The 22,889-nt window shown below is 44.8% G+C and overlaps 2 protein-coding genes across 2 annotated transcripts; both read right to left on the minus strand.

Moving 5' to 3' along the window:
* Positions 1–5,651: 5,651 nt before the first annotated feature.
* LOC123049551 (chitinase 5) lies at positions 5,652–6,210 on the minus strand. The gene has a single exon (XM_044472450.1). It carries the CDS (start codon positions 6,133–6,135, stop codon positions 5,872–5,874), a length of 264 nt encoding a protein of 87 aa, XP_044328385.1. The 5' UTR covers positions 6,136–6,210; the 3' UTR covers positions 5,652–5,871.
* A 10,717-nt stretch (positions 6,211–16,927) lies between these two features.
* Positions 16,928–18,143, minus strand: LOC123053753 (chitinase 5). The gene is made up of 2 exons (XM_044477298.1): positions 17,651–18,143; positions 16,928–17,563 (listed from the first exon to the last, which is right to left on the minus strand). The coding sequence occupies exons 1-2, from the start codon at positions 18,072–18,074 to the stop codon at positions 17,160–17,162; spliced, it is 828 nt and encodes a 275-aa protein (XP_044333233.1). The 5' UTR covers positions 18,075–18,143; the 3' UTR covers positions 16,928–17,159.
* Positions 18,144–22,889: the final 4,746 nt, after the last annotated feature.

Genomic DNA, 22,889 nt, shown 5'->3' on the forward strand with positions numbered 1-22,889 from the left:
TCCTGTGTCTACCCTGGCTGCGCCGTTCGTCGCCTCGCCACGCTCGCCGCTCGTCGACTCGCCGCGCTCGCCGCCGCCTAGCGCACGCTCTCGCGCGCCTCGTGCGTGCCGCGGCCCCTCACCCTCGCCCCCGCACACGCTCATGGCCGCGCGTGGCCGCCGCTGCCCGTCCCCTCGGTGCTGCTCCGGCCAAGCCGCCGCTGCCACCGTTGTCCACTGCCGCCCGCGCGCTCCGGCCGGCCGGCCTCTCCACGGCCGCCCCCGTGGTCGGACTCGGGCACGGGCACCACACCCGTGCACCCGCACGCCCGTTTGCCCGATTCGCCCTTGGCCCTATGACAGCCAGGGCCCATGCCCCCCTGAGAACGTTTATAAAAAAGAATTAAAAAATATAAATAAATAATAATAATAAAAATAATTAACTTAATTAACTTAATTAATTTTGATTAATTAAACTAAAAACCTAATTAAACTAATTAAACATTAGTTACCTAATTAACCTAATTAGCTAATTAGGTAGTCAATGACAGTGGGGCCCACCCCTAATTAATCCTGATTAGGTTAATTAATATGTTTAACTAAAATGTGTCACTGATCAGTGGGAACCACTGGTCAGGTTGACCAGTCAACCCATGTTGACTGATGACGTTAGCATGACATCATGCTGATGTCATAAATCCAGTTTCAAATTAAATTAAATAATTAATTAAATTCCAGAAATTAATAAATTCTTTTGAAAATCATATCTTTTAATCCGTAACACGGATTAAAAAAATTTCTACATGAAAGTTGCTCAGAACGACGAGACGAATCCGGATATGCAGCCCGTTCGTCCGCCACACATTCCTAGCATAGCGAACACGCAACTTTCCCCCTCCGTTTCATCTGTCCGAAAATGCGAAACACCGAGGATATTTTCCCGGATGTTTTCCCCCTTCACCGGTATCACCTCATACCGCGTTAGGGCACACCTAGCACCGCTACTTGTCATGTCATGCATCGTTATACATCTGTTTGCATTGTATTCATTGTTTCTTCCCCCTCTTCTCTCCGGTAGACTACGAGACTGACGCTGCTGCTGGTGCCCCGGCCGACTACGTTGTTGACGACCCCTACTTGCCAGAGCAACCAGGCAAGCCCCCCCTTGATCACCAGATATCGCCTATTCTTCTCTATACTGCTTGCATTAGAGTAGTGTACCATGTTACTGCTTTTGGTTAATCCTATTCTACTGCATAGCCTGTCATTGTTGCCACAGTTGTTACCCTTACCTGCTATCCTACTGCTTAGTATAGGATGCTAGTATTCCATCAGTGGCCCTACACTCTTGTCCGTCTGTCATGCTATACTACTGGGCCGTGATCACTTCGGGAGGTGATCACGGATATATACTATATACTTTATATACATGACACATGTGGTGACTAAAGTCGGGTCAGCTTGCTGAGTACCCGCAAGTGATTCTGATGAGGGGGCTGAAAGGACAGGTGGCTCCATCCCGGTAGAGGTGGGCCAGGGTTCCTGACGGCCCCCGACTGTTACTTTGTGGCGGAGCGACAGGGCAGGTTGAGACCACCTAGGAGAGAGGTGGGCCTGGCCCTGGTTGGCGTTCGCGGATACTTCAATGAACACGCTTAACGAGATCTTGGTATTTGATCTGAGTCTGGCCACTGGCCTATACGCACTAACCAACTACGTGGGAACAGTTATGGGCACTCGACGTCATGGTATCAGCCGAAGCCTTCGTGACGTCAACGACTGAGCGGCGCGCGCCCGATTGGAACGTAAGCCTGCTCTTGTATTAAGGGGGCTAGTTCTGCTTCCGGCCGCGTACGCAACGTGCAGGTGTGCAATGGGCGATGGGCCCAGACCCCTGCGCGTATAGGATTTAGACCGGCGTGCTGACCTCTCTGTTGTGCCTAGGTGGAGCTGCGACGTGTTGATCTTCCACGGCCGGGCATGACCCAGAAAAGTGTGTCCGGCCAAATGGGATCGAGCGTGTTGGGTTATGTGGTGCACCCCTGCAGGGAAGTTTATCTATTCGAATAGTCGTGTCCCTCGGTAAAAGGACGGCCCAAAGTTGTACCTTGACCTTATGACAACTAGAACCGGATACTTAATAAAACACACCCTTCCAAGTGCTAGATATAACCCGGTGATCGCTCTCTAACAGGGCGACGAGGAGGGGATCGCCGGGTAGGATTATGCTATGCGATGCTACTTGGTGAACTTACCATCTACTCTCTTCTACATGCTGCAAGATGGAGGTGGCCAGAAGCGTAGTCTTCGACAGGATTAGCTATCCCCCTCTTATTCTGGCATTCTGCAGTTCAGTCCACCGATATGGCCCTTTACACATATACCCATGCATATGTAGTGTAGTTCCTTGCTTGTGAGTACTTTGGATGAGTACTCACGGTTGCTTTTCTCCCTCTTTCCCCCTTTCTATACCTGGTTGTCACAACCAGATGCTGGAGTCCAGGAGCTAGAGATCCTGAGGATGATTCTACATGGAGTTCGGCTTCGAGGAGTAGTTAGGAGGTCCCAGGCAGGAGGCCTTGCCTTTTCGATCGTTGCTACTTTTGTGCTAGCCTTCTTAAGGCAAACTTGTTTAACTTATGTCTGTACTCAGATATTGTTGCTTTCGCTGACTCGTCTATGATCGAGCACGTGTATTCGAGCCCTCGAGGCCCCTGGCTTGTATTATGATGCTTGTACGACTTATTTATGTTTTAGAGTTGTGTTGTGATATTTTCCCGTGAGTCCCTGATCTTGATCGTACACGTTTGCGTGCATGATTAGTGTACGATTGAATCGGGGGCGTCACATAACCCCTCCTCCATCTTCATCCCATACAACTTTTGCTTCAGATACACCTCGGTCGTTGCAGTCTTGGACATAAACTGACTTTCCAGCTTCTCCCAGATCTTCTTCGGCGAATTCTCATCCATCACATGATAAATAACCTGGTCCGACAGACACAACCGTATAGTCCCAGCCGCTTTCAACTGTAACTCCTCCCAGTCATCCGCCTCCATCTTAGCTGGCTTGGCTTCCTGCAACAACGCCTTCAAGCATCTCTGCCGTGCCAACAAATCTTTCACCCTTGTATGCCATAATCCAAAGCTTTCAGTTTCATTGAACTTCTCCACCTCAAACCTGGTACCCGATGGCGTCATGGTTCTTTGTACGGCTGACCCTGTGAAAAATTATCCGAGCTTTGCACGCGATGCCCCAAGTACACGAACAAGATCTCCGCGTATTAATAGCAAAACCAACCAAAAATTCCTTCCGGTCTTCACATGTTCTGCTCCTGGCTCAATCTCCAATGCTGGTGCAACTTGCTTTGCCTAGCCTGTGCTAATTCCGATGGATTGCCGCTATCAATGGATTTTCTCTTCCCGATTGGATCTGATCTGTTCTGTCTCTGTCTCGTCGTCCCTGCGGCTGCCTTTTAATGCACGGCCAGCAGTCCGGCCCGGACACGAGCTCTCCTGGGACTCGGTCCCTTTTGTTTTCAAAACAAATCTCGTACTGCTGCATACAATTGCACCGAGATAACTGCTGAATCTACACAAACCGTCGAGTCATGTACGACGCTACTGGCTCTTCCAGCCGCGCGCCTGCTCGGGCCACCTGACCGTGTCCCCTCGCTAGACCGCACCTTGGCCCAGCTGCCAGCTGCGTTGCCGCACGCTACATCCCGACCTTGCCGAATCTGACTTCGTTTCAGCTCGGCATTGTTCACGATGTAATCGTTGCGCCTTTTTTTCTGATTTCACCGACGATTAATTCTTCCACGATATCTCCACCTCTAGATCAATCACCTCAATCTCAAACCTTGCTCTAATACAACTTGTTAGAATAAGGCATGTTCGGTAGTTGCCCACGGCTGCAAAATCCTCAAATCCGTCACCCAGATGCAGCCGCCAGCTTCCCGCATAAACTCCTGGATCTACCAATCTGTTCGGTGCGGCAGCTTCTCGCAGGCAGCGATCGACGAGGCCAAAAGGCCAGAAAATGCTTATTCGGCCCATTTTAACAGGCCTCCAGAGACATGGACGAGGTACTCGAGGAGGCAGAGAAGGAGGTCGGGGACAAGCTCGTCGACGCAGCCTGCGTGCTCCGGTCGTTGGGGACGGCGGGGTCGATCTCCGGTCGGGGACGGCTTCGAAGAACTTCGGTCGGCACGGCGGGGAAGAGCTCCTGTCGGGGACGGCGGGGAAGAGCTCCAGTCGGGGACGGCGGGGTCGAGTTCCGGTCAGAAGGGAGGCGGAGGAGGGCGAGCGCGGCGGTGGGGAGGGCGGTCGCCGGTTCCCGCGTCGGTTGGGTGGTCGTGGCGGCGCGCTAGGGTTCATCGCGGGCGTGGAGGGGAACGGGGGAGCAGTGGATCGAGTCGAGGGAGGAGATGAGCGCTGCCTCGGAGCGGTACCTATGGTCACTTCGCGGTGGCAATCTGTTGTAAACTGAGCCAACTCTCGCTTCCCAGTTTTCGTGGAGCCAGCTTTTCCCAGCTCCGCGATTCCGTCAATTTTGCACGTAGTCCAGAGCCAGCTTCTCGCCCCAATAACCAGGATTGGAACCGTTCGGCTGGACTCCGAGGCTGGATACGAAGATTTCAGAAGCCGGACGGCTCCCGAACACGCCCTTATCTGAGACCACCGTCGATCCACCGAGGAACAAGCAATCACACGAGCAATGACGACACCGAAATTTGTTAACGAGGTTCGGCGAACTCGCCTACTCCCCGGGGCAATGACTACGGAGCTCCTTCCCGAGATACTGCAACACCGGCCATCCGGACGCCGGCACAAGCCACCGGCACCCCCTTGCGAGCCTGTCGCTATCTAGTCGTCATGGGTTACAACGTGGGGTGCCTCCTCATATATAAGAGGCCAAGGGTATAACGTGTCCGACTCCGACACTACACGTATCCTATCCACACTACAACACCAAGTCCAAACGTAACCCAACTTGTACACTGTATTCGACACAAACACAACAATAATCAATCCTTTTGAGAGGTAACTGATCTTCTTTTCCATGCTAAAAAACAGATTTTCTTTTCAGTTTCGGCGATAAAAAAATAATAGCTTTGAGCCATTGGATCGGAAACGAACAGATGGATCATTTTTTTCTTCTTCCTCCAACCGTCTTATTTTCTGGCTTGATTCGCCATAGCACATGATCTCTCTCCCCGGTCCGATTTTTTCCCTACCTCTCAGATATGGTGAGGTGCTTATCGGACCCTCATGGGTCACGTCGCGGCCTCGCCTTTGCCGGTAATGTCGTGCCCATCCGGGCCGCTCTCATCTTGGCTTCCTAGCACTGTGCGCTCTCTCTCTCTCTCTCAATTTATTTCAAATTCATTTTTTTATGAAAAATGATCCAGATATATTATCAATGTTCACCGAAAGTACAAAGCACCTCAAACATAATAAAAATTACATTGAGATTCTGAGACCCCCGAACAACCACTGCCGGTGTTAGAACGAGCCACTGACGCGCTGTTGTCGCCGCTGCCCTACTGGAGCCGACTACATTCATTTTTCGAGTAGTTGATATTACCTTCATATCAAAGTACAAGACGTTTTTGTAGGCTAGGCGGTAGCAAATACCAAGTGCAATTTATGATGGATGCAAAATGATAATTCGGTAAAACATTTTTTATTCAAATATATCGAACAACCGTTGTTGTCCATGGCTTATTTCCTTCTCGACAACACTGCTCTGGCCATCTACGAGGTACTCACTCGGTACGTATTTGCTACACTTAGCTCCCAGTAACCCACTTACTTAGCTTTATTCTATTAAGATCGGACGATCATCACATTTCAGGCCTGGGAGTTGAGGCAGGTGCACCCGCGTCACCTATGGGGTGCGGTTGCTCCCCACGGGCTTGCCGACGGACGCCTCCGCAGCTGCGGCGCCACTGCTCGCCACCGTGCACGGGCCCGACTGGCACCCGGCGCCGCAGTAGTCCGGGCCCGTGCCGCAGTAACCCCACTGGCTGCAGCACATGCCCGCCGGGCAGTTGCAGTTCTGCGCGACCGCCGGACCGGCGGCGGACAGGAGGAGCACTGCCAGCCCGAGTGCCAGGAACGTCGCAGCGAGCGGCATCGCTAGCTTTGCCATCTGTGCTTGACAAGTTGCCGGGTAACTGGTTAAGGTCCTGCTGTTGTGTGGAACAGCTATTTTGAGGTGGAGGAAGTTCCGCCTGGTGTGGTGGTTTATATAAGCGAGTTCGATAGCAGAAAAGGAAAATATGATGGGCAGGCGTGATGATGAGATTACGCTTGGACGTTACACATATGCAAATGATGACGCGCATCTTATCTCGGTTTGTTAGCCATATATAGGCACAACTGCAGCGACCACGCACGGCCAACGGTGATGATGTCCCCGGTCCGGAACGGTGGCTGCTGACCGGGCCATCTAAAATGTCTTATCTATCAAAGGCTTTTTTTTTTTTGGTTCATAGAATAGGAGGTGAAATGATACGTATCTTAATTTTTATGGGAAAAGACATGCAATTCGATGCATAGCATAGGGATCTTTTCATTGAATTTAGGGTAATATTTTCTTTTGAAATGTGATCGATTGGTTCTTATCCTACATAGGAATAGGATCCATTCCTATATGTACCAAAGGGCTCCAAAAAAAACTCCTACAATTTTTTCCCTTTAAAATTCCTGTAAAGCAAAGGAGGTCTAAGCTACTGCGGCGTACCGATCAGCCGATGAACCGAGTGGCAATCTCGGGTATCGTGGGAATGTGTCTAGTACCCCACCCTTGTGATACCATCGATGCACCGGATGTCACAACTAATTTAAATGTTTGATAAAATCTGAAAAAATTATAGGACATTGAAACAACATTAATATATGTTGTCACAAAATTTCATATTAAAATTTGAAACATTGCTCGAGAATACAACTGACAAATTTGACATCGGTCCGATAATGGGCCAAATCTAAAGTCCAACTTGTGCTATATACAATTTAGTGTTGAATTTGTTTTTTTATTTTCCAAGCTATGTTTCAAATTTTGATTTGATTTTTATGAACATACATCAACATTATCTGAATGTGCTAAAAATTAAATTATTATTTTAAAATGTTCTACACGAGTTTGATGCACCAGTGCACCAGATATTCTCCCTTAGTATCATATGCACATGCGCAAACTCTCTAGTATTAAGGTATAAGCAGTGGGCAAACATGGATGGAACAGCAATCCTACGCACCTAGCCCTCCCCGCCCCCTAGTGTGTTTTCATCACTTTTTATCGTTGATTTTATTCTTTTGCTTCATGCCAAACCGTGTCTTGTTTTCATTGTCTGTTTCTTTTTTGTTATGTTTTGGTTGCCATTTTATATTTTAAATATGTGTTTAATTTTCAATCTATGCTTTTTTAAACAATTATACATGAACATTTTATAGAAAAGCATGAACATTTAATAAAATTCATGATTTTTTAAACACATTTTATAAATTCACAAACATTTCTAAAAAATACAATTTCATAAAAAGCATTGCATTTCTTCAAATCTATTGAATGAAACGGAATTACTTCATACAAAAACAGTGCAAAACCAATAATAGACAAGATGAGAATCTGTCAAATAAAAATAGCAAGGTATCTAACTAATAAAAAATAATGGATCAGACCAGCGATTCAGAACTACAGCTGCTAACCGAGATATCTAAGGGCAATTCCAACGCTAGACGGTAGCTACCGGTGCTAATTGATCGTTAATTAAACAGCCAATTCACCTCTTGTGTGTGTGGTGGGTGGTGGGGGGGGGGGGGGGGGGGGGGGGGGGCAAGCGGTCGATGTCGCCCGACGCCAGGATTTCGGGGCTCAACTACCAATCCACGGGGAAATTGCTAGGAAATTGATCCTTGTTCCTCTTCTAGCGTATCCCGTTGGAGATGCTAACTATCTTGTCTATTCCATTGTAGCGATAAACCGAATGCCAGCTTCGGTATCATACAAGCAGGTGCAAATTTCCAACGATGTCAACCCCCGTGGCTGTTTGGGATGCATTGGGCGCGCGACATCCACCCTAGTCTCCTCTAGGCACAAAACTCAGTATGCTTTAGATAAGCTTCGCACAAGCACCCGACCCTACTGGACCAGCCCATCACAGCCAGCGGCCCATGCAGCGAACAACGCACTGTAGCTAGCCGGTTCATTCTAGTGAACTGGTAACTGTAGCGACTTGTGCACTCTAAGGACCCGGTATACTATAGCGAATCAATATTTTGCTAATTTTTTAAAACGTGAACATTAGTTGACTTTTCTGTATATTTTCAAAATTCTAAACAATTTCAGAAACGTGAACATCTTTGAAAATTCCCCAAGTTGTTTTGAAAATGCAAACATTTTTTGAATTTGAGGCCAAATTTTAGAAATGAAACTTCTTTTGAAATTCCAAAAAAAAAATTGGAAACACGGAACTATTTTGAATTTGTGAACAAAATTTAAAAATAATAACATTTTTTGAAATTATGAACAAATTTTGAAAATGGGACATTTTAAAATTACTTAAATGTTGAATTTGTAGTGTTAATCGATCATAGTCGGATGGGGGTTAGTAGTAACTTAGAGCTATGGAGACAAACTTTGGAATCAAAAGGTGTTAGGCTTAGTAAAATTAAAACAAGTACATGAGGTGCAATTTTAGTACAAGTAGGCACGAGAGGAGATGGTGAGCCTTAATGGCTAGGTCGTACCTTAGAACGTCACCTTTCAATTTTGGTGTGCATGTTGCAGAAGGATGGTGACATCGATGAAGATCTGATCCATCAAATCAAAGACAGGTGGATGAAGTGGTGCTAAGCTTTTCATGTTCTCTGTGACAAGCGAGTGCCACAAAAACCTAAGACATTTCCATAGGATGGTGATTCGACCTACGATGTTGTATGACGATGAGTGTTAGCCAAGTAAAGAGCGACATGCTCAACAATTAGGTGTAGAGGAAATGCGCATCTTGAGATGGATGTGTTGGGGAACGTGGTAATTTCAAAACATTTCCTACGCACACGCAAGATCATGGTGATGCATAGCAACGAGAGGGGAGAGTGCTGTCCACGTACCCTCGTAGACCGAAAGCGGAAGCGTTAGCACAACACGGTTGATGTAGTCATACGTCTTCACGATCTGACCGATCAAGTACCGAACGCACGGCACCTCCGAGTTCAGCACACGTTCAGCCCGATGATGTCCCTCGAAATCCGATCCAGCCGAGTGTTGAGGGAGAGTTTCGTCAGCACGACGGCGTGGTGACGATGATGATGTTCTACCGACGCAGGGCTTCGCCTAAGCACCGCTACAGTATTATCGAGGTGGACTATGGTGGAGGGGGGCACTGCACACGGCTAGAAGATCAAACGATCAATTGTTGTGTCTTTGGGGTGCCCCTCTGCCCCCGTATATAAAGGAACAAGGGGGGGAGGTGCGGCCGGCCAGGAGGAGGCGCGCCAGGAGGAGTCCTACTCCCACCGGGAGTAGGATTCCCCCCCCCCTTCCAAGTAGTAGGAGTAGGAGTCAAGGAAAGGGGAGAGAGAAGAGAAGGAAGGAGGGGCCCGCCCCCTAGTCCAATTCGGACTAGGCCTTGGGGGGGCGCCCAGCCTCTCCTCTCTCTTTGCCCTAAAGCCCAATAAGGCCCATATACTCCCCGGCGAATTTCCGTAACTCTCCGGTACTCCGAAAAATACCCGAATCACTCGGAAGCTTTCCGATGTCCGAATATAGTCGTCCAATATATCGATCTTTACGTCTCGACCATTTCGAGACTCCTCGTCATGTCCCCGATCTCATCCGGGACTCCGGACTACCTTCAGTACATCAAAACACATAAACTCATAATATAACCGTCATCGAACTTTAAGCGTGCGGGCCCTACGGGTTCGAGAACTATGTAGACATGACCGAGACACGTCTCCGGACAATAACCAATAGCGGAACCTGGATGCTCATATTGGCTCCCACATATTCTACAAAGATCTTTATCGGTCAGACCGCATAACAACATACGTTGTTCCCTTTGTCATCGGTATGTTACTTGCCCGAGATTCGATCGTCGGTATCTCAATACCTAGTTCAATCTCGTTACCGACAAGTCTCTTTACTCGTTCTGTAATACATCATCCCGCAACTAACTCATTAGTTGCAATGCTTGCAAGGCTTAAGTGATGTGCATTACCGAGTGGGCCCAGAGATACCTATCCGACAATCGGAGTGACAAATCCTAATCTCGAAATACGCCAACCCAACAAGTACCTTCGGAGACACCTGTAGAGCACCTTTATAATCACCCAGTTACGTTGTGACGTTTGATAGCACACAAAGTGTTCCTCTGGTAAACGGGAGTTGCATAATCTCATAGTCATAGGAACATGTATAAGTCATGAAGAAAGCAATAACAGAATATTAAACGATCGTGTGCTAAGCTAACGGAATGGGTCAAGTCAATCACATCATTCTCCTAATGATGTGATCCCGTTAATCAAATGATAACTCATGACTATGGCTAGGAAACATAACCATCTTTGATCAACGAGCTAGTCAAGTAAAGGCATACTAGTGACACTATGTTTGTCTATGTATTCACACATGTATTATGTTTCCGGTTAATACAATTCTAGCATGAATAATAAACATTTATCATGATATAAGGAAATAAATAATAACTTTATTATTGCCTCTAGGGCATATTTCCTTCAGGATGTGTGACCACGCCAGAAGTGATATGGTTCGGAATGATGATGACATACATAATATAATTGGGATAGCACCGATAGAAGAGAAACTTGTCGAACATCGTTTAACATGGTTTGAGCATATACAACGTAGCATCCAGAAGATCCAGTGCATAGCGGATGGTTAAAGCGTGCAGATAATGCCAAGAGAGCTCGGGATACACCAAACTTAACATGAAAGGAGTCCGTAAAGAGATATCTGAAGACATAAGACATCGCCAAAAATTTCACACATGGCAAGAATGTGTGGAAGTTAGCTATCCATGTTCCAGAACCATGAGTTGATTTTGACATCTTTTAGGATTGAACTCTAGCCTACCACAACTTCTTTTGGCTAACGGCTTTGCCGTAAAACACGATGAAGTTTATGAATATTTAGGAAAATGTGATTTTTTTACTTTTTTGAATATTTTTAATACATGAACATTTTTTGAATTTGTGAACACTTTTTGAAAATGTGAATATATTTTGCAATTTTGCAAATATTTTTTACATTTTTTAAATTTCTTTAGTAAAGTCACAAACATTTTTGAACAAATGTGAACTAGAAAAACAACAGAAAAATAGAAAAAGAAAACAAACAAAAATGAAAATTGATTCAAAAACCATCTAAAAGGTTCCCAAAACCGACTAGGAATCTTTCAGAACGTCCCATAACTGGCTTTGTTTTATATTTACTAATAAGCTGGCCTAACGCAGTTAGATTGGCAGCCAGCCCTATGCCAGCCAAACCAAGGAAATATGTTGCAGAATGCGACAGGACTATATCTGGGTCAACGCGAGTCGGAATAGTCTCGCCTGAAGCTCTTTTGTTACCCGTGTATTAGTAGGCCAACCCATTTCTAGCGATCTTCCACGCTCCCACGCTCGATCGTTACCGCTCGTGTTTTTTTCTATTCCATTCTTCTTCCTATTTTTTTGTCTCACGGGTTTCTTAGGGTTTTACTCTATCTTCTCACCATTTTATTCTAGTTTTTACTGGGTTTTTTTCTTATTCTTTTGCTTTGTTTTTCCTTGGTTTTATTTTGTTCCTTTCGTCATTTTATTGGGTTTTCTTTTCTTTTTGATTTTATTTGTTTTCATTCGATTTTGATTTGATTACTAGGTTTTTCTTGTTTTCTCATCGGTGTTTCTATCTTCCGTTTCTTCGGTTTTCACCACTTTGATTTGTTCTTTTTCTTCTTTCTGCAACACGTGTCTATATTTTTCATACACATTTTTACATTTTACATATACATCAGACATTTCTGAAATATATGATTAACATTTATTATACACGATCAACATGTTTTCAAATTTATGTTATGAAATTCATTTTTTAATACATGTTCTACATTTTCCGTACACATCAGAAACATTTTTCGTGCACACGTTTAACATTTTTGAAGTAGATGATTATTTTTAAAAAAATATTTATGTTTGAGTAATACCTTTTTCAAACACATTTTACATTTTTGGTATATATATAATAAACATTTTTGTGCATGTTTCAAAATTTTAAAACATAGGATTAATTTTTTTGATACGCTATAAGTATGTTAAAAAAAATCAGGTTTTCATGTTCAGTTTTATAATACAAGCTCTACATTTTTTGTATGCATCAGTAACAATTTTTTATACATTTTTCTTTTTTCAAAATAGATGATTATTATTTTTGGAATATTTATCTTTGAAGAGTACTTTATTTCATACACATTATACATTTCTAGTATCTGTCATGATTTTTTAAAAGATTTTACATTTTTTATTACTTGATTAACAATTCTTAAATGCATGATCAACTTTTTCCCACCTATTGTATATTTTTGTATACATGAGATACATTTTTTTATACATATTTAACATTTTTGGAATGCCTGATTAACATTTTTTTAATTTTTACTTTAGTGCATTTTTCAAATATTATACATATATATAATATTTCGAAGTATATAAAAAAGTGAAGAAAAAGCAGAAAATAAACATCTAAAAAACGAGGTTGTGGCCCTCCCACGAGCTGGCCCAGCCCAGTCTCGCGCTCTCTCAGGTGTGACTGCCACAAGACATAGGAACAACTAATTAACGAGCGCTCCTTGCAGCACGCCACTTGTCACACGGTTTAAGAGATAAAACATTTTGAATAAACGGATCTACGAAAAAATGGCACTTGAAGCGTGCCACTTGTCACAACCCAGAGAGGTTGGAGTGATCTCTCCTCAGTTAGTGATTTCGATAAGACATCCCCTAAAAAAACGTAAAACAAGACATAGGCGCGGCCCATAGTATGCGGAGAATAGGATTTCACCGTGTTAATTATAAAATAGCGGCGAACAGCTCACGCATGGTCTATGTGGACCAGCTTAATAGGTGCTTCATGGAAGAAAAACACCTAGAGTTGTTTCGCTTTTAAGGAAAAATAAAGGAAATATAGAGTTCCCGCAAAAAGAGTCAAAATAGTATGCATGTTTAAAATTTATAGAAAGAAGTTCACAAATTTAATCAAATGGTCATGACTTTTTTGCATCAAAATTTTATATTAATGTCCTGAATTATAAAACTAACACACATGTTATAAATATTGACACGTTGAAAAATGTCACGCATTTGAAATAAATAATGCAGTAAAATATTCATGATCTTAAATTTTCTTAATGTATTTTTGTTCGTTGTGCGCCCCCGACCAAGGAATCTAAATATTTATCTACGGCCGCATAACGACGACCAATGAACGACTGACAATTTTCGGTACGTACGCTCTGGCGCAAACTCTCTGGTGCCATAAGGTACAAGTACAAGCGGTGGCCAAATATGCAGTGAACAGCACGCGGAGCTCCTATCCGCCCTGTAGTGCGACGGACCAGCTTTGGGGGGGGGGGGGGGCGGGGGCTGGGCGCTATTGGTCTTTTAGTTTCTCTAATTTCTTTTTTATTTTTAATTTCATAACTGTTCACGAATCTTATATGCGAAAAAGGTGTTCAGGATTTCAAAAATGTTCTTAATTTTGTAAACTGTTCATAAAATTGGAATCCGTTCACAAATTCAAAAATCTTTACCAATTTGAAAGATATCAGGATTTCATGAAATGCTCATGAATTAAAAAATGTACACAAAACTAAGAAATTATTGTTATTTAAAAAATATCAGGATTTCGAAAATTATTGTTATTTAAAAAATTCTTCATTGATTCTAAATTTGTTCATGAATTCAAAAAATATTCATCAATTCGAAAAAAAAATCGTGCATTTCAACAATTGTTCCCAATTTTCAAAACTCTTTGTTGATTCAAAAAGGTTCATAACATTAAAAATAATGTTTGTACATTCAAAAATAGTTTCTGAATTGCAAAAAATGTTCAAAATTTGAAAAAATTTCTTAAATTTTAAAAAAATCTTGTAGACTTGAAAAACCTCATGAATTACAAATGGTTCATGAGTTTCAAAAAGTTGCGTATTTGAAAAATGAAAAAAAAAGAAAAACTGAAAGAAAAATAGAAGGGAAAATTAGGCCGGTTCAGGGAAGGCCCTAGAAACTTCCCCAAACCAGTTGGTAGAAAACCAAAATTGGGTCGGACCAGTTGAAGTAGGGCTGGCAGCTGGGGTACGCGTGATAACGCATCCCGTGACCAATGCGCTAAATAGGAGCCGCGACTTGCAAGGGCGCGCAGAATGAGGCGTCCCTATATCTCGCCTTCAGCGAGTCCACCTTCAGAACCACTCAAGGAGCGACCGAGATGGGCCGGCCGACGCTCGCGGCAGGCCACGGGATATTCTTCCTTTTTCCTTTATATTTTTGTTTTCTGTTTTAGTTTTTCCCTTTATTTTGTACTCTTGTTTATACTTAAACATATTCTAAATATGGATATTAAAAAAGCACTCTACAAAAAACATTTGAAAAATGTTGAACAAGCATTTGAAAATGTTTAATAAATTAAAAAAAAACTAAAAAGTATTTGAAAAATGTTGAACAAGCGTTCTGACAAATGTTGAGCGTATACAAAAAAAAATTGATCAGTTATTAAAACAATGATGATTTTTTTTATCATTTGTATAAAAATGTTAATCAAGCATTTGAAAAAATGTTGAACATGTATTTGAAAAACTTTAATCAAGTATTTGGGAAATATTAAATGTGCATATAAAAAATATTGACCATGTATTAAATAAATGATGAAAAAAAATTGATCATGCATACATAAAAATGTTAATCAAGTATTTCAAAAAAATGTTGAACAAGTGTTTGCAAAATGTTAATCAAACGTTTGGAAAATGTTAAATTGTATAGTGAATGTTATTCAAAACATGTTAATTTTTTATTTTAAAGTTTCTAATCAAGAATTTGAAAAAAAATGTTAAAACTTTATACAAGAAATGTTGACCATGTATTATTATTAAATGTATAGAAAAAATGTTGACCAAATGTTAATCTTGTATTTAAAAAATGTTAAAACTATGTATAGAAAAAATGTTGACCATGTAATTCCAAAATGTATGATTTGTATTGGAAAGATGTTAGACATGTATTAGAAAAATGTTGGAATAATAAACAAAGATAGCCAAAATTAGAAACAAAAGAAATAAGAGAAAAAAAGAAAAGAAAGAAACAAAATGCAAAATGAAAGAAAAATGGAGAAGAAGAAATAAAAAAGAAAATAAAAGAAAAAGGAAAAAATCCCGAAGAAAACGGCTGGAGTAGTCTCAAGTAGGACGCGGCCCTAGGGCTTACCACAAAAGGAGCTTGGGCGCAGTGGCTGGCGTAGCGCGCAATCTCCTAGAGGCTATGGATTGATCCCTCCTTGCATTTCCTCTACTCTTTTTATGACTATGCACGTGTGAATGGGGCGGACCAACACGACACGACGGGGGAAAAGCTTCAGCGAGAGCTGCTACTTGTCTCACTTAATGCAATAAATAGTCGTCGCGGTGCAGGACAACCCCTTTCCCTCCACCTATTAGGCGACCTAATGCGGCATTGTTTTTTCCCTTTACATATATTTGTCGGTTTTGTTGTTGGTTTTTTATGGGCCAACCCATGACTAGTTTTCCTTTTTGTTTATTCTTATCTTTGTTCGTAAAAAATATTTTTTTTTGCGTCTTCCTTTTTTGTTTTAATATTTTTATCACACATGGTATTATAAAACTCTCCCCGAATACTTTTGCTAGGAAAATCATGAACCTTTTTGAAAAATCTTGAAGAGTTTTAAAGTTTGTTAGCATTTTTAAAATCATGAAGATTGTTTAGAATCTTTGTAAACATTTTTGCATTTTTTTTCTTCATATTTTTGCATTTCCTTCGATATATTAAATAGAAAAATATTGTAAAATTTAGTGCAACTCATTAGTGGGTCAGATTAGGATTTATCAAATAATTAATACAACAAATCAAAGATTAAATGGGCCAACCTATCACAGCAGGGGTGTGCTTGGTTCCTAGCCAACAAAGTAGGGCGTGGAATAAGAGGTCTCCAAGCGTCGCACAGTAGCACCAGCCACTGTCAATAACTAGAGTGGTATGTGCTTAAGCTGTCGTGGAGCCCAACACTCACTCCGGTCCTCCTCTTGGCACAAAACTCATTAGGGCATGTACAATGGTTCTAACTTAGAAATGCCACGTAGGATAAATGATGAGATGGAAAAGAGAGAAATCATAAGAAAAGGCTTGTCTTCTTATTTAAGAGAAGACAAGAGATGATCTCTTAGCACAATATGTTTCACCACGTTTTTAAGAATAACTAGTTATTAAAGATAAGGCTAAGAAATGACCCATTGTAGACATATTTTTTATCATCTCTAAATTACATGCAAGACTTAAGATAAGACTATTTTATCAACCACTGTACATGCAAGACTTCAGATTAAATTCACTAGGACCAAGATAGTTAGTGATTGGTTGTACCACATACTAGAAAATAACATCCATTGTTAACTACAGCGCCAAATTAGTGGAGAAATTAATGCGTAGTTTTTCCCACAGCGTAAACGAGCAGTCCTAGCGCATGCAGTAGTGGAGACCGACCGCATGCAGCCCACGCGCACTCAGAACGGCCTAATTAACTCTGCATTAATTACCAACATGCCTTAATCTTCTCCTATTCTGAAAATGCATGAAAACTGAAGTGCGCTTCTAAACCGTGATGGAGGGGGTATTAGATTTTTCTAGGTACAGATGTACCTAGACATGAGTAATAAACAAGAACATAACACTTTTTGCTTGTTGATGAGGAAAAAGAGTATAGCTCGTGAACAGTACTACTGCAAGGATCTTGGTATGTAGTAGTAGTACACCACATCCTCGCCCTTTATTTCTTGTTTGGACGGCTTTAGACGCGTACGCGCACGCCGGACGTTTATTCTACATAAGCCATGCGTGTTCTCTGTTCTATGCATGGTCGATCTCGATCAGGCCCGCCCGAAGCACCTAGCAAGTGAGGCTGTTCCCCGGGTCGACGCCGAACTGCCTGCAGTAGGCCCTGTAGTAGCCCGCCCGGGCGTTCATGGCGGCCGCGTTCCCGCCGTTGCACTCGCCGCTGTTGATGGCCCTGGTCGTGGCGCCGAACCCCCGCGGCAGGACCTGCTTCACGTTGTTCATCCAGAACCAGAGCGCCGCCTTGAACGCCACCTCCGGGTCCTGCGCCACCTTCTCCGGGTTGTTCAGCCCGTCGAATCCCACGCTCTTCCCCGCCGCCCCGTAGTTGTAGTTCCACGTCAGCTGCAGCGGCCCGCGCCCGTAGTACCCCTTCCCCGAGGCGCACGGCCACTGCGTGTACTTCCTGTCGCAGTAGTTCTGCCTCGCCCCGCCGATCTCCTCGATGTAGCACATGTCTGTACACAAGTTGCATGGCCGCTGAATTATGGAGAGCTAATTCAAGATTAAATTCGTGTTAGTCGGTTAATTGGAGTTGAACTTACGTCCGGTCTCGTGCGTGACGTGGGCGAAGAAGGCGGCTATCTCCCTCTTGCCGTCGTCGGTCGTGCGGCCTTTCCCGAAGTTGGGGTTGGCCCGGGCGGCGCTCAGGAACGACGGGCGCGTGTAAAAGCTCTTGCCGGCGCACCCGTTGCCGGCCCGGGACTTGATCCCGTTGAAGAACGCCTCGGTGACGACGCTCTCCACGGAGACGCCGCTCCCGCCGCCGCCGCCGCTCCCCGAGCACGGGCCAGACTGACACCCTTGTCCGCAGTAGGCGTCGGTAGTGCCGCAATACCCGTACTGGCTGCAGCACTCGTTCGCCCGGCAGCCGCACTTCTGCGCGGCCACCATTCCCGCGGCAGATAGGACTAGTGCTGCCACCCCGAGCGCCAAGAACGGGAGCATCGCCATGGGCGACCTCGCCATTTCGAAATAAGGTTAACGGTGGCCAAACTTGTTCCGCTCTAGCAGCTGCTTGTTTACGAGCTGAGTGTACATGGCAAGGTGGTCGCAGGCGGTTTATATAGGCAGTGGACGTCGATCATTGCCGACGACTCTCGGCGTCAAGGTTGGACTAGATCAAACCGACCGTCGGTCAAAGAATCACGCGGCTCGTCGACTATCAAGACTTTTCTTTGCTCGTCGGTACACGAGAGTTTGGAAGGTTGCTGCGTGCCCTGCACCTGCGCGTTCTTGCACTACACGAGAGTTTGGAAGTTTGCGACCTATTGCTCGTTCGTCCGGATGATGGGGGATTAATCATTTAACCCCAGCGTGCTTCTCCCTCCAAGCTCCATCTTTTTTCCACTCTCCACGTCGGTACTCTGTAGTGCCCCTACCCGGGTGGTACCTGCACTATGCTCAGTGGTAAATTTTCCTCTTTGCGCACTCAGTAGTCGATCAGTAATACATGCATGTACAATTTTCCTCTTTGCGTACTCAGTAGTTCGATCACTAATACATTCATGTTCCCCCTAAAAGAATTGTACATGCATGTTTGGATTTAGGGAAGCTTCACATACCCCTCGATCAGTCTAAAAACGAAGACTTTCATGGCCACCCCACCATGAAAACGTTGGGTCGTTCCACGATAAATAAGTACTCGTCCAAGGGCATCTTCAACACCGACCATTAAACCGCTCGCATACGTCCAGACCATGATGTCTGGACAGCAAAACTCATCCAACGCGGGCATGTATCGCTCCCTGGTTTTGACTGCCCTGGCCCACCCAAACCCCCTTCCTCAGCCGTGTGCGCTTCCCGCCTGAAACAGTCAGCGTCGCTCCAGAGTGTCAGTGCCCGCATTCATGCCCGGCCAGAGCGGACGCGACCGCTCACTGGCGTCGGCATTGAAGCGGCGCGCCGGTCAAAAGAGTGCTGCCCGCGCCGCTTCTCGGTGCAGGCAATTGTTGCACGTTCAAATGACACGACGGCTGCCCGTTCGTCTGTCTACCGCCCACATTAATGACACGCGGTTGCCAAGGCGGCTACTCCGGCACCACTCGTCAATCCCTCTGGCGCCCACCATTGCTATATAAACTGCTAGCCCGGCCATAGCCGCAGTCATCCGCCCCCGATCCCTCTCCGCACCACTCCCATCCATGGATTCCTCCCCCACCAAAGCTCTGTGGACGAGCTGACGCCGAACCAGAAGAAGGAGATGTCCTTCATTGCTGCCGGCTGGCTGGCCTGCAGGCATCCGGAGGACGACGACGTCCCAATGGAGGATGTGGCCGACGACGAGCCGGTGCTACCCTCCTCGTCCGCGCCACCCTCCTCCTTACCCTGTTGGTGCATTGCAACATGACCATCGGCAAGACCTGTGCCCATTACATGGACATGCTACGAGAGGAGCGGGAGGAACAATTCTGGGAGGCGCAGGCCGACGCCACCTACAACCACCAACTCTTGCAGGAGCACCTGCAGGTGGAGGAGCATCTCGGCGCCGGCAGGGCCATCGCGCCGAACACGGACCTGGCAGAGCAGGAGGCGCTGTTCAAGTCCTATCACTCTGCCTCGCTCGCTAGCGGTACCGCCAACGGGCAGGGGAGGTGGCGGCCGCCTACAGGGAGTGCGACGAGTGGCGGACCCAATGTTTGGCGAGACCGACGACGAGGACGACATCACCGGCTCCGCGGAATCAGCGCCCCGCCACAACGACCACGTAGCCGACACGTCTGCGGGCGCCGCCGGCAGTGCGGAAGAGTAGTGCACGGTAGGTCGCCACCGCTCTGGTCCCAGGAAGGCCACCGCTCCTCCCGTAATGTCGACACCAAGCTTGGTGGGCTTAGTATCGGCGGCCGATTAGTCGCTTAGAGGCGACGTGAAGGCGGACAACTTTAGTTCCCGGGGCTCCGGAAGCGAATCTAGAGAGCGCCGAGGCAGAACTAGAGAAGGCGAAGTTTCAGTTCTCAGGGCTCATGGCCGGACACAGAAAACGGGCACCGACGATCATAGATTAGGTTAATTAATTATACCTCCAAAGTCGGACGATCACCACTTGTAGTTGAAGTATGTTCGAAATGTAATGAATCCGGCATGTTTATATGAAATCCGGCCGTGTTTGAACGAATTTCATCCGGTTAGTTCGAAATGTTGTCAAAATGTATGCGTCTATGGTTGGATAGCGACCTCCCCATCTGTGTCCGTGGACTGACACCCCCTATATGTGGACCGATGCGGGAGGAAATTTGCGGGTTGCCGTTGGAGATGCCCTAAGTAACCCTCGTCGCCGTTGTTCTAAAAAAAGAAAAAAAAACTCTCGTCTCACTAGCTATTGACTTGCTCTCATTCCTCCCCTAATGTTAGGTGGCTAGGGCAAATTCTTCCCTTCAGCCTTCACCGATGAGCTCACATTTTTGCCTTCCCTCTGCCTACCACCCCAGCGGCCGGTGACGGGAAGGAGAATCTCGATGCCTTCGCTTCGGTTGGTAGTTTAGTTTAGAGTTTTTTTAGTCCTCACGGGTGTGGCATTCAGACGGATGGAGGCGTCTTCTTCGAGGTTGACTTCCGGGATTTGGTCCTCCTCGACTTCGTCTATGTGGACGTGGTCGACGGAGCTCCGATATAGATTTCTGTCTTCTCCTTGAGGCAGTGAGGTTAGGGTTTCTCGTCATGCAATGGTTCAACGGCGACAACTGTGGATCCATGACGCTGGTTCTTAGGGGCACATGCACGAAGACTTTCCGGCTGTCGACGACAAGGTCAGGCCAGCTCTGGTAGGGAGCAGGGACAACAGTGCTTTGGTGGCTCGTTCTGGTGACATGAGTATGGTTGTTCGATGGTATCAGAATCTTGATGTAACTTTTATTATTATGCTTGATATACTTTGTCTATGGAATTTTATAATAAATCTGATACTTTCCAAAAAATAATATAAATATGTAGTCCCAGAGATCGCAGCATTGGTGTGGGCATCAACGGGTATATCCACATAACCCTATGACTGTAATATCAAATTTCTAACTATATTTTTTTGGAACCTTGATAAGTGCCACACGTGTGGCGCGAAGCAATTCCGCCCTAATGTTTTTTGATGGCAATTTTGGCTGTGAAGCATGACAACTTTCTGTTTGGATGGCAAGTTTCAGATTTTTTGGATGATAATTTTAGTTATAAAAACGTCAGGGAGGTGTTACTTCGTGTCACATGCGTGGCACTATCATTTGGGTTCTTTTTGGCCTAGCTTACATAAACAAAGGTGATCACGTACTCCATTGGAATAAAAAAGGAGAAAAAAAGCGATCATGTACTGCAATCTACAAAAATAATAGTTCTTTTAGTTATTGAGTGCCTCAGTCGAAGACAAGGATAGGGGCCCCTATGGGGTGAAGTCTGTTTTAAACCTTAAACTTGTATAGATCGTCGGAATCGAACCCCCACATCTGAATCCCTGAAATTGGTACCCTAACCTCTATGATTCCGGTCAATATCAATCCTGGACCTGTTTGGTGCACCAGGAAAAGATTCATCCTGCTCGGGATCACAACCAACACTCACTGACACAACTAACCCACATATCATTTCCATCTTCTATCCCAACTAGTTGAGTGCCCGTGCGTTGCCACGGGACAGACATATACCTTTTTCTCTATGTGAGCACACCGAACCACTTCTTGTCCTTTCTGTAGATGTGATGAATCCGTCGTCATGTCCTCGAGTCACGCACTGGCCCTCCCCCTTACATACTATCTACTCTTGTTGTCTTCTTCCTTACATGCTATCGCCAATGACCGTTTCATCATGCCAACCTCTCTGCGACATCATCTCCTCTTGTCATCGTTGCTTACCAACATCCACCCGTTATCGTCTCCTCCTATACCAGCTTGGGGCTGTGGATCCACCACATTTATGAGGATAACACCGGATGCCATGTCACATCAACGCTCACCCCATCAATTAGGTCATAAAGAGTAAGGGTATGGCTAGCTATATATATCCATGTGTAGTAATGGATCACTAATTTTGCTTTTCTAGACATGTGGAATAATTACCTTTGCACATCAAGCCACACCCTTTGTTTCATCATGACACTCCACTGATCTTCGGAATGAAATAAATTTAAATGATAGACCTGACACACCCCACATTTCATATTCAACTACTTCCTTTCTCGAACAGTCATCATGCTAATCAGTGTCAATGAAGCATGACTGTGTCTGATGGTGACATTCTGACCCCGCGCAAGAATACAAGGCATTGTCTGCTTCCTTTTGCTCGCCCTTAGCTCTGCTATCACTTTGTACGCAAATAGAAGACTCAAACAACAATATAAAATAGAATTATATAGTTTTCCCCTAGTTAGCATACCTAATTATAGCGAGACACCTCCACTGGCCAGTGTAACTGCATCATCATTTTTTGGTCGCTCGAAGATAACAATGATATACTTAGAACCAACATCGTGAATCTTCTTTGCTATGTATGTACCCTCTAGTGTAGAGTTGAAGTAGCATACATTTGGTTTCTAAAAAGCAAGTATATTACATGTTTTATGCCACACACATTCTTCAAACAAGATTTGCATAGTAGAAAGATATAACATGGCCAATTTGCAGGTCTTCTATCAAGACTCGGATCACACCAATCATGCTAGCTACACATACTTTGACATACAGGACAACCTTTCACAGGCAGAAGTACAACAAGCTAAGGAATTATACCACTGATTTGTTTTGGTCATATATTCCTAGATGGCAGTGGCGTCCCTGCTGTTAGTTAACTATGCAGAAAGCAAGGGAA

This window comes from Triticum aestivum, chromosome 2D (genome assembly GCF_018294505.1).
Source record: "Triticum aestivum cultivar Chinese Spring chromosome 2D, IWGSC CS RefSeq v2.1, whole genome shotgun sequence".
Classification (NCBI taxonomy): domain Eukaryota; kingdom Viridiplantae; phylum Streptophyta; class Magnoliopsida; order Poales; family Poaceae; genus Triticum; species Triticum aestivum.

Excerpts from the sequence above, each read along its gene's own strand:
- LOC123049551 (XM_044472450.1), bottom strand. The coding sequence starts at position 6,135 with ATGGCAAAGCTAGCGATGCCGCTCGCTGCGACGTTCCTGGCACTCGGG.
- LOC123053753 (XM_044477298.1), bottom strand. The coding sequence starts at position 18,074 with ATGGCGAGGTCGCCCATGGCGATGCTCCCGTTCTTGGCGCTCGGGGTG. Across the intron at positions 17,564-17,650 it reads CGTCACGCACGAGACCGGAC|ACATGTGCTACATCGAGGAG; the intron begins GTAAGTTCAACT and ends ACTTGTGTACAG.